The 14,681-nt window shown below is 47.6% G+C and overlaps 4 protein-coding genes across 4 annotated transcripts; 1 reads left to right on the top strand and 3 right to left on the bottom strand.

Moving 5' to 3' along the window:
* Window positions 1-737: 737 nt before the first annotated feature.
* TREMEDRAFT_43795 (uncharacterized protein) lies at window positions 738-2,676 on the top strand (the record flags this gene model as incomplete). The annotated part of the gene is made up of 5 exons (XM_007003944.1): window positions 738-870; window positions 919-1,316; window positions 1,359-1,418; window positions 1,464-2,137; window positions 2,277-2,676. 5 exons carry the CDS (start codon window positions 738-740, stop codon window positions 2,674-2,676), a joined length of 1,665 nt encoding a protein of 554 aa, XP_007004006.1.
* A 253-nt stretch (window positions 2,677-2,929) lies between these two features.
* TREMEDRAFT_61943 (uncharacterized protein) lies at window positions 2,930-5,410 on the bottom strand (the record flags this gene model as incomplete). The annotated part of the gene is made up of 13 exons (XM_007004163.1): window positions 2,930-2,966; window positions 2,987-3,133; window positions 3,261-3,399; window positions 3,522-3,613; window positions 3,658-3,719; window positions 3,769-3,797; window positions 3,858-3,952; window positions 3,999-4,113; window positions 4,304-4,522; window positions 4,575-4,647; window positions 4,842-5,071; window positions 5,119-5,139; window positions 5,263-5,410. The coding sequence occupies 13 exons, from the start codon at window positions 5,408-5,410 to the stop codon at window positions 2,930-2,932; spliced, it is 1,407 nt and encodes a 468-aa protein (XP_007004225.1).
* A 316-nt stretch (window positions 5,411-5,726) lies between these two features.
* Window positions 5,727-8,096, bottom strand: TREMEDRAFT_68532 (uncharacterized protein; the record flags this gene model as incomplete). Its single annotated transcript, XM_007004253.1, has 10 exons — window positions 5,727-5,903; window positions 5,965-6,059; window positions 6,114-6,193; window positions 6,234-6,382; window positions 6,425-6,600; window positions 6,699-6,864; window positions 6,908-6,964; window positions 7,014-7,110; window positions 7,190-7,860; window positions 7,959-8,096. 10 exons carry the CDS (start codon window positions 8,094-8,096, stop codon window positions 5,727-5,729), a joined length of 1,806 nt encoding a protein of 601 aa, XP_007004315.1.
* A 3,504-nt stretch (window positions 8,097-11,600) lies between these two features.
* TREMEDRAFT_61941 (uncharacterized protein) lies at window positions 11,601-13,267 on the bottom strand (the record flags this gene model as incomplete). Its single annotated transcript, XM_007004162.1, has 5 exons — window positions 11,601-11,702; window positions 11,726-11,881; window positions 12,299-12,376; window positions 12,753-12,861; window positions 13,233-13,267. 5 exons carry the CDS (start codon window positions 13,265-13,267, stop codon window positions 11,601-11,603), a joined length of 480 nt encoding a protein of 159 aa, XP_007004224.1.
* Window positions 13,268-14,681: the final 1,414 nt, after the last annotated feature.

Below are 14,681 nucleotides of genomic sequence, written 5' to 3'. Positions count from 1 at the left end.
TTTCTGCAACCATACTCCATATCCATCATGTGGTCCGCCTTTGCGTGTTCGCCCTTATGAATTATGAGCGGATGACCTTGAAGGATAGTGTGAACATTTATCACATTCATTAAGATCGCGCTGATGATACTCAGCAGAGCTTGGACTCTTCATTTTCTCCTCATAGCACTCTTAATGCTCCTCTTCCCAAGTTAGACCCATCTCCAACTCTTATTAATTCATCTGTCCGTTCCGTTTCGACACCCAGTAATCCTCCATCTCGTCGGCTCGAAGCAAGAGATACCCCTATCGCACAAGCGAACGATCAAGGGCTTGGTATCGGTATACCTTCGGCGTTTGGGAATAACCATGCGGGTCCCAACATCGATTACTCTCAACAGCCTTCCTTGAGCAATTCGAACATGTCGGCTACGTCTCTACCTTCTGCTATCAACCCTCTGGCTGGATTTGGGGGAATAGGAGGCAGTAATTTTGGTGCTATGCAAACCCCTCCCCTAGGACAATCGGCTGTCATGCCAAACACACCTTTTACGGCCATGACACCAGGGTTTGCGCCGATGACTCCTTTTGCTTACACTCCACAAATGATGGTGAGCCATGTTCCCTTACACTCACATGTACGCAGAATGAAGAAACCCGATAAATAAGGCAGAGACCTAGACAAGAGCCCGGATGGAGTGTACACAAGGGTAGATATGGGTTGAAGCTGACGGTTCAAGGCCTCTCCTGTGCAACAAATGCTTACCCCATTACTTGATCGGAGAGAGATGACGGGTAATTATGGACCTGCCGCAGCAGCGGCTGCTGCCAATGCTGCTTTGTCCGGAAACACTACAGGTCGTACCGTCTACGTGGGCAGTCTTCCTCCCGGTGAGTCTCTATGGTGTCCTCATTGATGAGACAATTCTGACCCTACAGAGGCTTCTGTTGACGAGCTGCTGAATCTGGTTCGATTTGGGCCTATCGAACGTGTTCACCTGGTCAAAGACAAGTCTTGCGTCTTCATATCGTTCCTTCAAGGTGCCACTGCCGCCGCATTTCACGCCGACGCTCAAGTCAAGAAGCTCGCACTGCATGGACAAGCGCTTCGAATCGGTTGGGGTCAGCAATCACATCTTCCTCCCAATATCGCCGCGGCGGTCAGGGATCATCAAGCTACCAGAAACGTCTACATTGGCCGGCTGTCCGAGAAGGAGAATGAAGAGACGCTCCGAGATTACTTCAGCAAAGAGTTTGGACCTATCGATCAGGTCAAAGTCGTGCGGGACAAGAACTGCGCCTTCATCCATTTCCTCAGTATCGCCATTGCGATCAAGGTAAGCTTTAATGATGCTAACGATTCTAGCTGACATGATCAGGTCGTCAATGATCTCCCGAAAAAGCCCGGGTGGGAAGGTCAAAGTGTCAACTTTGGAAAGGTGATTGCGGTGTTGTCAGCATTCAGTCTGAACTGACAGAGACAGGATCGGTGCGCATACGTTCCCAAAGCTCAACAAGCAGCAGTTCATCAAGCCCAACAATCGGCCGTCCAGACACTCATCACACATCATCTCGGTGGTGTACCCGCTTCGCCCTTCATGCCTTTCTCTCCTATCCAACCTATCAGTCGTGAATTCACTCCGACCATATTCAACAGTCCTCTCTTCTCCGATCTCGCAAGTCCTGGATTCATGTCACAACCTAGATCTTATCCGAATTATCCACGAGACTCTTTCGAAGGACATGGGATACGGACAGTATTCTTGGGTCGGATAGACCCAGAGACGACGTACGAAGATGTTTGTAACAATATCCGAGCTGGTATCCTCCAGCAAATCCGATTCGTTCGGGAAAAGAATATCGCTTTTGTCACTTTTGTCGAACCAGAGGCCGCACAGATGTTCTACAATTATGGTCGGAGCAATCAACTTAATATACGAGGTCGCTTGGTAACTGTCGGATGGGCGAAAATGTCGGATGCGATGTCGGATGATGTGGCCAGGGGTATAGAAATGGGAGCATGTAGGAACGTTTATATCGGGAAGATACCCGACATGGATATATATCACAAGGAGAAGCTCACCGCGGATTTCGAGGGGTTTGGAGATATTGAACAAATCAATTATCTCCCAGAAAAACATTGTGCTTTTGTCAATTTGTACGTTTATTCGGTATTCTGATCATATCCTCCTTCCTTCCTTCCTAGCACTCCTTCTGCACCTCGTCCCCACTGGACACCACAACGTCTCAATGGGGAAAACCTGGAGGGAATCTGTAGAAAAAGTATTGACCACCAGCTCGTCAATTGCAGCAGCTATAAAAGCCGTTCAAGGGATCAAACGTCATTCAGACTACACGAATCTCACCATCAGTTATGGTAAAGATCGATGTGGTAACGTCCGACCTCCCAATGACACAAATCGAGGTCAAAGGAATCCCAGTGGATCACATATGACCGAGAATAGCGGCGGGAGCACCAGTCCCAAAAGTCACCTTGTCTCTGAAGTTCCCCACGAACAAGTCAAACCGATTGAAGATGAGATCAAGCACACTACATCCGAGTCTAGTTCCAACTCTCCTACTTTGGATGTCAGACATTCATCCGTCAGTGGGAAACGAAGAGATGCGGAGGAAGAACAAAATTCAGTGGAAGAGAGTCCTATTTCGGAACCGGGGGAAATCATGCCGGATCAATAGTCTACTTGGTCAAATGTCAGGACAATGACTTATGCTTGTGAGATTTCGAATAACAAGAATAGTCATAATTGCCCAATTACTCAGTATGCTATCCGTATATCCATACACATGTCTCATCAGGTTTAGATGTACACATTATAAAAATAAATAACAGTCATCAACAGTTTACACAGTTTTCTTTCGTTCTGCAATTATCTGATCTTCCGCTTTGTCCAAAACCAACTCGGGAACTTCCATATCCGTCGCGGCCTCCCTAACACCAGGTAAGACCAGAGGAGAGCTGTCTAACCCTGATGGAGAGCTCTGTGACGCGACGCTATGCCCACTGGGAGTGGCGTGTAGGTCGACGAGTGGGGAACTGGGCGCAGAAGGTGTAGGAGCGGAAGAAGCGATCGATGTTCCAGAAGCTGAGGCGAGCTCCATTTCTTTCCGTAACCTTTCGAGTTCTCTCTCGAATCTATTGGTCAGCAAGAGCATTCTGCGTTGCAATACACGCTCTCCGTGACACTTCTACTACAGTTGTGGACGATAACAGATTCGAAGGTGGGGTATGTGATGTCGGTGAAGGGCACGATCGGACTCACTTTCTTCCAAACACCTCCACGTAGAACGACGCTCCGTTCCATGCTGAAACACTGAATATGAGAATGAGGAATGAGGAACTTGCCCGAGAGCTATGGATGAGAAGTGTTGCGGGGGGTACCATGAAAATCACGCTATAGACTATACGGTGAGTCATTCGTTCCCTCATACTCCCCGTGGACTAGCCGGCCGATAACGATTTGGTGGAAGTATAGAAACGGAAAATAGAGCGCATGATGAGTTGCGTCGATGGCTGTACTTACTCAGTTGACCAAAGATGAACCATTCTTCTCGATGTTCTGGTCTGATACCTTGAAGCGCTTTACCTATGGGACCTCGTTTATCATTTAGCAAACTGACATTCAGCACCTTGACTCGTGTGGAAAATGTGAAACTCACTATTGGAAGGAATTTTGTCTTTCTCCCGAAGCGATCTTAGCTTTCCTGTCCACCGATATGAACTGTTTTCATGAATCCACCGTTTGTGGTCATTTGTTTGGGGGATCTTACCTTGTAGTATGACGCTTGCCATAACACATCTTATCGTATCAGTCTCAACATCCTTCGGTAGTTCGAAGATGAACAGACTATAGACTCACAAGGAACTCCACTGAGGAGAATCATGGACCACCAACTGTAATCCGCCACGCCGCTCAAGCCGGGATATCGTTCCTCCGCATTGTCATAGTTATGTCTTGATTTCAGTAAAGCTGCTGATGGAGGAAAGGTGGCACACTGACCGAATTATGGTGAGGACTACAGGAGGGTACATATGAATGAAAAGAGAGGTGACTTTGTCTAGAGAGTGGAAAACTAAGGAATTACGCCAAGTGATTATGGCACTAGCTAGTGGGCCTGTAGTCTCAGCCTTTTCTGGTCCGCAACAGACATTAAGATATATACCTAAGGTGAGAAGATAACAGGCGATGAAAAGGACTGTGGATGAAGGGAAGATCCAAATCCACAGTAAGTCGAGAGCATTGACAAAGTAACATAAACTGTCAGTCAGCCTAGTCTTCCGATTTCTATCAGCCGAGACACTCACTCTGCTCTTGTGAACATAGACAGTCCGTGTCAGTCATGAATGCTGTAGGTGTGACAGACATACCGAAGAGAAAGTAATGCCACTTCTTAGCTCTGTACGTCCAGAATCGGACCGGTAAGTAGAAAGCCGCCTGAGCAGTATAGGCAAATGGTAGCCATTGAGGTGCCATGCCATAGCACAAACAGGTGAAGCAGAGGGAGAGGACGCCGAATAAGAAGGCTGCTAGTGAGCTTTGTCCACCCGTAAAAACCGTGGAAGGAGAAGGACTAACAGACTTTCTCTCTGGTTCGAACTATCTGCGCTGAACGCCAGGTACCGGATAAGTGGGTAACTTTAGCAGCTAGCTGTTCGTCAGATATTTTCACAGTTCTTCAGGCTGACGAGAGGATATGATGGCTTGTCGTGGCACTTTGAGAGCGAAGATGACAAGTCAATACTCGCATCTCAGACGATAACTTATGAGGGAGGACGATGTAGAGAGTAAGATCAGCAAATCATGGTAATTTGTGAGCCATACCAGAATGGAGAAAAAACCCACTTTTACCTTTATCCGCTCCACTTCCCTCTCCACATCCTTCCTATACTTCTCACCGGGCAACAATCCCCGGTCCGGTCGATCCTCATCTTCTTCATCTTCATCATCGTCGGCCAGAAGTATTCCACCCCCTTTAGGTGTTCTCAGTCCACGCGGTATGAGCTCGACAGCCCGAGTTCTCAAACGAGCACTTTGCGCCTTGAGACGACGGTTGAAAAGATCCAAGCGGGAATCTTCGCTCAGTGAGACACTTACATCTATCAAAAAGAAATCACCTCACCAAAGAAAGTTTCTACCACATCTGACAGTCAGCAGCAGCTCATGACGATCCGATCGATCAGATGGTAATCCTTGAGGAGATGGTGGAATGTGTCAATGAGGATGGCTGCAAGGAAGGAACGAAAGCATCCGATGAACGACTGACCGAGGAGTGTGAGAGCACCCGTCCATTCTTCACCGTATCTCTCCATCGTCGGTCGGCTCAACAAGGAACTGAGGGAAGAATTCGACCTTGACAACGGAGGTCGAGGTGAATCTGAAAGTTTGTTAAGGGGTGGAGAAGAGCCTGACATTCTGCTTCTCTGTGTCAAAGACGGATGATCTGATTTGGGCTTGCCACACGGGGATACGGCCAGAGACCAGAGGGTGCGGAGGCCCAGATATGATCCCAAGATCAGAGTGAAACAGTCAACAGTGTGCGAGCCACGGGGAAGGAGAGAAGTGGGAAAATTTGTTGGGGAGAAACTCAGAGATCAGAAGAACGTTTATGACGCAACCACCATCACGACCAGTGGCAAAAACGCGTCGCGTGGCGAATCGACATTCAGATGAGATCATCAATGCCTACTATGCAAGCTACAACACCGATACTTGTCGGAACTCCCAGGTTTACCCCAAGATACGCGTCACCACTCCCAACACTTTCGTCTTTGCTTCCCGTAACAGGATAAGTTGACCCTCTTTGATGAACTCGGCATGACTGATGAATTCGAAAACGACCTTTGATCTATCGCCTGTTCTTATGAGACCGGATGGATGGTCGAGGGATAATATTTTGACCGTTTGCTGGACGTCAGTCTGAGCCCTTTGTTAGATTGATGTGAATTGTGACATCCAAGCCACTCACTCGAATAGCCCCACAATGCATCATTGCCTGATATTTAGGTTGGATGGTACTGGCATGATGCAATACCATCACCATCCCTTCGAATTTCTTGACCGCTGAAGCATCAGCACGATTCGTCATTGCATCACTGTCTCGTCTACTGTATTCACCCTTTGGAGGCGTCTCAGTACGACCGATCAGGACCATGCCTTTTCTCACTTGGCCACGTTTGATCCGTTTCAATGCGAAACTAACCTGTCAGCTGAATCTTCAGATCTAATGAAACTTACGAGACACTTTGTCCGGCTTCCCCACTCTCAACGGAAGCTCGTTTACGCTGGATAGTTTTCACGGCCGTGGGGACAAATTGACCGACGGAGTCCGGACCAAGCATCACGGCGTCGTTGGTATGTACCGTACCCGCTGTAATCACCCCGCTCTGCAGATCAGCAATAATTCGGCACAAAGAGGAGTTACTCACTACGACGGTACCAACGAATGGCACGGAGAAGACGTCGGAGATAGCAAATTCGAAAGGCGCATCCACGACGTATTTATCATCTGACTGAGATGAAGGCAGAACGTTCAGGAATGTACGAAGCATAGGAAGGTTGTGACCGGTGACGTTTGAGACCATGAAGATGGGACATAATCTGACTGTCAGTGCCCAAACCGATTAGCTTGCCTTTTACTCTCCCCAATGGCTGCTCCCAGTTGTATGTGAGTTCGAGAAGAAAAACAATGTCATTTCACACACCTCAAAGTGGAACTGCCGAGAGGATTACCCAAAAATCGAGCGCAGTCCACGGCTTGTTGAGGTGTATTGACGAAGATAGGTATTCTCCTGCACCCAGGACTTCTGAGGACTTTGACCAACATATCGACGGTCTGCTTCAGGATATTGGGAGGCGTCATGTCGATCTGCACATCAGCTCTTGTCAGACTCAATTCTAACAGAGCCTACCTTAGTCACGCATACTGCTATGGGTACGTTGAGAGCAAGTGCTACTCCCAAGTGTTCCTACTCAAATCAGCATATCACGTTACGATCATATGTAGTCAAGACGCACTTTGGACATTCCTATCAACCCTGCATTTCCTCCGACCATCAACATGACGTAGTCTGGCGCACATCCACTCAGACCGTACAGGGTAGTCTTGAAATATCTAGTCGTTTTAGCTTCGGCTCTGTTTCGCTTCACCAATGATGATCCAAGTGGAAAAAGGGAATATGAAGATCACTCACCTCTCATGTCCTGCGAGATCGATGAAAGATATGACCTTTGCTGCTCTACTACATATCTCCTCCCAGCCCATTTTCTCCCTTTTGGCCACTGCCATTACATGTCCATGTGGATCCAAAGCATCAACACCATGAGCAGAAGGTATGACCGGTTCACCCGTTGGTGAAAACCCTAAGATCTCACCTCCTACACTAGATGTTCTCCCCGTCTCGATCTCATGAGGATGTCTGAATAGAGCCACTCGAGCTTTACCTCTCCCATCATCCAATGATCCCCTAGTCAACACTCCTAGTGTCGTGGACTTTCCAGCATCAACATTTCCCACCACCGCTACTCGAACTTCCATTATTTGCTCGACTCCCTTAGGTTTATTCCGGATTAACCAAACGCCAAAAGGTCCTTCTGTCCCCTCCACTCTATACATTTCATTTAGCTCGGTATTGAGTGAAGAGCAAATAGTTCGTAATCTCTCTAGGATCTGGTTGAGCTTTTGAACGGAGAGTGGGGTACCTTCATTGGGTATTGGAGTGATTGGGGGTTCTGGAGGATTGTAGGTATGTATCGGAGAAGGATGTGCGCCAAGTGGAAGTAGGAGCTCGCCATGCCCTTTGGCGAGGGCTTTATGTATTTTACTCCGGAGGAGATCACCATCTCCTTCAGAAAGCACAAGATCCTGGGACGGTCAGCCAGCGTATAGGTCAAAAGGTAAAGATGATTTACTGTCAATGGAACCTCTGTTGAATCCTGTTCGACAAGATCCTCGGGCACAACCTCTTTCTTGATGATCTTTCCATGGTGCCTAGCAAGCTCTGCAGCTGCATGCGCCTCCTTGGCTTCTTTCAGTGCGAGCTTCTGCTTCTCTGTAGAGATCTGGGCTATTTCCGCTTGAAACGATTTGAGTGTGGTCATCGTTGCACTGGATGGGATCAGAGGGGTGGAAGGAGAGTGCCTGTAGGCGAAGTGTCCGATGGAATCTGATGATGCTTCAGTCGTAGTCGGCTTGGCACGTTCCTCGTTATCAGAAGACAGACCAATCAAGCCCCTAGATGTGGGATTGTATAAGGAAAGAGGCCCGAAACTGTCAAAGGCGTGGATGAATAGGTAAGTTGAGTTAGACGACTCGATTTGAGTTTCCAACTGCCGCGGCAATTTCGGTTTCCAAAAAGCCTACTGTGGCCGGGATGTCTCAGGTTAACTTTCCTGGTTTCAACCTTCACATCAAATCTCGATAAATGACTTGTTCGTCCTTTGCCCATCTGGGGTGGTCTACGACTAAGAGATGTTTGCAAGCACTGCGGGTAACATCCTCAAGACCATGGCTTCAAAAGACAACAAGCAAGCCGTGTATTCCACCACTCTGTAAGACTTGCAGGCGTCAAAATGTGAAGGGAGCTCAAATAATTGTAAGCTCTTTCCCAAAGTTAATGGAGTGGCTGGTATACATCGGGGCGTAATAGGAAGCTAACAATTAGTGGGCTACATTGCTGCAATACATGCAAGAATCACTCAGCTGCTAGTAGCTCTTAGCCCGACAAATCGATTGATAAAATCCACACATGGGTGTCATGAATGACACTATCAAATAATGACTTGTCATAATCAAAAGTTCAGACCTCCACTCTCTTCCTCTGCTCTCAAGCCTATCAGGCATAACCTCCAAGTCTATTTTTCCTCTGCTCTCAAGCCTATCAGGCATCAACCCCAAGGCTATCTTTCCTGTGCTCTCATGCCTGACAGGCATAAGCCCCAAGTACTTCTCTAGTTTCTCTTTCCTCTGTTCTGATCCCTTGTAAGGCATAATCTCTGAGTCTCTTGTTCTCGCAGCTCTTCTATGTTCCGCATAGTTCCTCATAGTTCCTCATAGTCCCTCATCGACCACCTTCGACAAAGTCACCGACTTCCGGCGCATCATGTAGGATATCATAGTAGGACGTAGGTAAACACAGATATGGCATTGTAGGATATCAGTGGTAATCAGTGGGATGCATGGCAATGCATGCAGGACAGTGCAGGACGGTTCAGAGCGCTCGTATTCCGCAGGTCTGCACGAGCCTCTTGGAAACGGCTGATTTTAGTATTTAAACCCTATCTAGTGCTGTAGTTTTCTTCTTCAGCAATGTATCTTTTCAATTCCCTTCCCCTCGTTTGATAAGTCACTCAGTTGGTTCTAACCCAACCTCTCGAACCCTCAGTATCCAAGGCAGTCACCAAGGTCCACGAGCCAGAGACTAAACCCCGCAGTTCCCAAGGCAGTCCTTTGCTACTGCAGTCTACCCGCAGGCGTGACAATGGGTTAGTTACTATGTAACCCATGCCTTGGAAGGCATCTTCCATCAAGGACTCTGCATCTCACCAATCACACAGGTCATATAAGGTATAGATGGCTGGCTCATGTGCAGACAATCCTACAATCTGGTGAGTTATTGGTGGTAAGATGATCTATGACAACAGATGCTAAGTAAGATGTGGTCTATTGATAATCGGAAACATCTCCCTCATGGGAAGGCAAGCAAGGGGAAAGAGGGATGCATGTTGACCTTGAAGCAGCCTACTCAACCTCTTCTCGAATCTATGTAAGTAGACAGGACAACTGAGAGGATATTGCAGCAGAAGAAAATGAAAGCAACAGGAGAAGGGCGGGAGGAACCACAGCACACGGAGCAAATAGAACTACTAGAAGTGACTGTATGGTAGGTAGGAAAGGGAGCTGTCACGACCTGGTAAGCCAGCTTGTAACACCAAGTCCCATGATCTCTGAACAATCCACCTGAAGCCCTTCAACCCAACCACGCCTCATAGCTCCTACAAACTACGAGTAACTTCATCACCAACCGACAACCACCGATATCATTCAATAACCTTTGCTCACCAGTGATATCCTTAGACAAGCACCGACAACCTACGACCGTCTCTTGATGCATAGCAAAGCACTGTGGTGCAACACATGTACTTGCACCGCAATGCATGCAGACCTCCAACCAGACTCGATGGATCTCAGAGCATAGTAATGCAGTGCATAGGGAAGAGCCAAATGTATTGTAGCAGAGCAATGATAAGCATAGGAAGGTGCTAGAAATCCGGTGGCCTGCGGAGCAGGCCTCCTGGGACCCTCTGTAGACTACTTAAACCCTACATCTTCTTTCCATAGTTTCTTTTCTTCAGAGATCAATTATCACACGTTTCCACCCTTCACTGACCAAGTCTTTGATACTGACTTCAACTTCAACTTGTCCTTCAACATTGGCCCCAAGCCTTTACTGTTCAACACCTTGGACCCAATATTGTCATTGGACATCCTCTTGTCATCATCCTAGACTCTCTCATTGTCAGTAAGTAATCTTGTCCAGTGTATCAAATTTCCACACACACTCTCTCTTCATCCTTTTACATCACTTCATCCTCAACTCTTCTCTCTTCATCACTCGTTGTCACGAACTACGTCGTGACACCTTGATTATTCCACCAACAATGACCCTCCTTTGACCATCAAAACCCCCATCACGACTTAACCTCTTTACTCTACACGTAACTCAGGACACCTGAGACCAAGTACGGCAAAGTTAGACGAAGTTAGGCTAGGTAGGGACAATGGGAGCAGAAGTACGGCGAAGTTAGACGGAGTTAGGCTAGGTAGGGACAATGGGAGCAGAAGTGCGGCGATGTTAGGCGGAGTTAGTCAAAGGAGGAAGAGGATGGCCGGGGTTCGGGGAAGTTGGACAAAGTGCGTTGAAGTACGTCAAAACGCGAGAGGGTTGGGTGAACGTCTAGGAGGGATAGATAATATTAGCTGAGAAGATCGCTGAAGTTCTTCAGCGATCCTTGATTGTTGTCAGTAGTAAAAGACAGATAGAGATAGCTATAAATCGAGATACATCGCCATCAGTAGAACAAAACCCTAGTTAGAGTAACTACGCCAAAGTACGCCGTAGTTACACTCCTTTCGACGTCTGCGCCCTCCCGGTTGGGTGCGACATCGACTTAGAAGCGTGAAGTTAGCCGAGGTTCGTCGACCGTCGGTCTATCAAGAAGTAATTGCTCGACGGCCGTGACACTCGTCCACCTGCTGTCTTTCCCTTAAGACAACCAGGCTTAACAGGAGCTCGGGATGGAACTTGTTCTCAGATTGTAAATAACAGTCCGGACACATGGGTAGACTTTGATCCTTGACCTATCTATCTTTTTCCAACTGTTATGCATAGTTGGTCAGTACTACTTAAGGTGGGAGAGGTGTTGGTAGGAAGATCCAACCATTTCCCTGTGAACTCTTGGGTCCCGACTAGGAGGAGGAGGTCTTGAAGTGAGAGCAAACCTTCAATAGGACTCTAGACACTCCCGTTATTCTTTGCAGTGAGAATTATGCTGCCTGTGGTGGTGGATGTTGTATATGAAGGCTTTGAGTTGAATAGGTATGAGCTAAAAAGTCAGAAGTTCAGGCTGGACGCGGACAATTTCAACCTGAGACTTTCTGTCCACAGTAAAAGCCACTTCACTCAAAACCCAGGGAATCAATGGAGCCTACAGCGTCCAGATTGTCTCACGGGATCATGGGCAGGGTAGGCCATGCAGCCACTTTGTGTAAAAATGTCACAAACTACTTCGTAACATCCCTGACAACCGCCATCACCGACCCTCCTTTTACCATCACCGACCTTCCTTTCATCATCACCAACCTCCACCCGAACCACTGAGACGGACTACGGCGAAGTTACGAGAACCAAGAGGGTATTATTTGTCACGATAACCCCGCCTAGCGGAGAACTACGGCGAAGTTAGGGGAAGGGAACCGAGGGGGAGCAGAGCAGGGGAAGTTAGGCGAAGTTAGTCGAAGTGAGTGGAGTAGGACCTCGGGGATATGGCGAGGTACGGCGAGGTTGAACGAAGAGGACTGAGCGTGAGGCAGTGCAGGAGTTGAGGGACGTTCTATGAGAAGAGAGGAGTAGTATAGATAGGTTACAGGTCGCTGAACTTCTTCAGCGATCCTTGATTGTTGTCAGTAGCGAGCGATATATTCAGTAGCTACAACCATCGAGTTAAGGAGAGTTATCACCGAGCAGTTCGACGTACTACGGCAACGTTAGCCGCAGTTCATCGACGATCATCTTATCACTTACCACTCGACCTATCACTACGCCGTAGTTAGCCGTAGTTCCCCGACGAGTACCCTGTCCTAGTGAGACCTCGACGCCCCACTACGACGTAGTTAGCCGAGGTTTGTCGACCGTCGGTCAGTAGAAGAGAAGAAACGACGATTGTGACAAAAAACAGCTTTCATTCCACCCTGCTTCTTCTCTGTTCACTTCTCATCATGAAGTTCCCCACTAAAAGTAAGAGACCAGTATGTAGTGTTTTATTGGAGGGAACTTTGTACACCAGGGTATCAACTTGCGGAGGCAATGAGAGCGGCCATCAGGGTTCTGCGCTGTTAGCCCAATTTGGCTATGATCTTTTCACTCTCTTCATCTCTTCAATGTCTGGATGTGGCCGAAAGGTCTAAAATTTACAAGAGACACTATCCCTGCTTTTCCTGGAGTCAGAGATGCAATTGAAGTGATCAAGACTGCACACCCTTCTTGTCACAAACCATGTTGTAACATCCCTGACAACTACCATCAACGACCCTCCTTTCACCATCACCAAACCACTATCCATCACCACCCCAAACCACTGAGACTGACTACAACAAAGTTACAGGAACCTAGGGATTATTAGTCACAACAACCCCGCCTAACAGAGAACTACGGCAAAGTTAGGGGAAGGGAACCGAGGGAGGCAGAGCAGAGTAGGGGAAATTAGGCACAGTTACTTGAAGTGAGCGGAGTAGGATATCGGGGATATGGCTAGGTACGGCAAAGTTGAGCGAAGAGGACTGAGCGTGAGGCTGTGCAGGAGTCGAGGGACGTTCTATGAGAAGAGAGCAGAAGTATAGATAGTTTACAGATCACTGAACTTCTTCAGCTCTTCTTGATTGTTGTCAGTAGCAAGAGATATATTCAGTAGCTACCACCTTCAAGTCAAGGAGAGCTACCACCTAGCAGTTTGACGCACCACGGCAAAGTTAGCCACAGTTCATTGACGATCATCTTATTGTTTACCACTCGACGTACCACAACGGTGTAGTTAGCCGTAGTTCCCCGACGAGTGAGGCATTTATGTGATTGGCTGGAATTAGTTTCCCGCGGTGCACTCACTTTGAGGCATTTATGTGACTGGCTAGAAAATCCCTCACACTGTCAAGGATACTGCCCACCCTGGAACAGAGGACAAAGGACAAGGGGACAAGGACTAGGAGTGACAAGGAATATACTTAAGATAACAAGACTGAGTCCAACAAGGAATGGGACTGTGACCCAAGAAATGTCTCTGGCTTGTCTGACAAGACTAGAGGGAACTGGAATGGACTGGACTGGACTGGAGTGGACTGGACTGGAATGGACTGGAATGGACTGGAATGGATTGGACTCCAAATGGGTGGCAATGGAAATGACTTTTGATCAAGAACTAAAGAAGACTACAAAGTACAAGATAGGGTTTATATAGACAAATCAGCCTTTTCCAAGAGGCTCGTGCAGACCTGCGGAATACGAGCGCTCTGAACCGTCCTGCACTGTCCTGCATGCATTGCCTTGCATCCCACCGATAACCACTGATATCCTACGATGCCATGTCTGCGTTTACCTACATCCTACTATGACATCCTATGGGATGCGCCGGAAGTCGCTTGACTTTGTCAAAGGTGGTCCATGAGGAACTATGAATAACTATGTAGAACATAGAAGTGCTGCGAGAACAAGAGACTGAGAGATTATGCCTTAGCAGGCATTAGAACAGAGGAACTAGAGACTAGAGAAGTACTGAGGACTTATGCCTTGCAGGCATGGGAGCTAAGCACCGACATACTAGAATGATACTTGGAGTTTATGCCTGATAGGCATGAGAGCAGAGGTGAAATATTAAAACACAAAAGTGGAGGTTGAACTTGTTTTGCGCAACAAGGAACACGTGATGGCTTGATTCATGACACACACGCTTTTTATTTAGTACACCTACTTTAGTTTTGAAGGGTATAAAAGGAGCACATCTCCCCCCTCTTTCTTCAGCAATGTATCTTCATCTTGAAGTTGAACTTCATCTTTGAAAGTCACCTAGTTGGTTCTAACCCAACACCTCAGTACCCTCAGTACCTAAGGCAGTCATCAAGCTCTACGAGCCAGGGACTAAAACCCTTCAGTACCCAAGGCAGTACTTTGCAACCGCAGTCTACCCGCAGGCGTGACACTTTGCCATAGTCAGTCTCAGTGATCTGGGGTTGTAGTGGTTGATGATGGATAGAGGGTCGGTGATGGTGGTTGTCAGGACTTGTCAGGGGTTATGGATATATAATTTGTGACAATGTACAGTTGGGTGTAAAAAGTCATGTCCGCGTGTTTCATAGTAATTTGGCTGGGAAATCATGATGTCCCACTTTGTCGTGTGATATCTCTTTCAGCTGACAAT

This window comes from Tremella mesenterica, assembly GCF_000271645.1.
Source record: "Tremella mesenterica DSM 1558 unplaced genomic scaffold TREMEscaffold_4, whole genome shotgun sequence".
NCBI classification, from domain to species: Eukaryota; Fungi; Basidiomycota; class Tremellomycetes; order Tremellales; family Tremellaceae; genus Tremella; species Tremella mesenterica.
The sequence above is the reverse complement of the archived record's forward strand: the minus strand, read 5'-3'. Positions and strand labels throughout refer to the sequence as shown.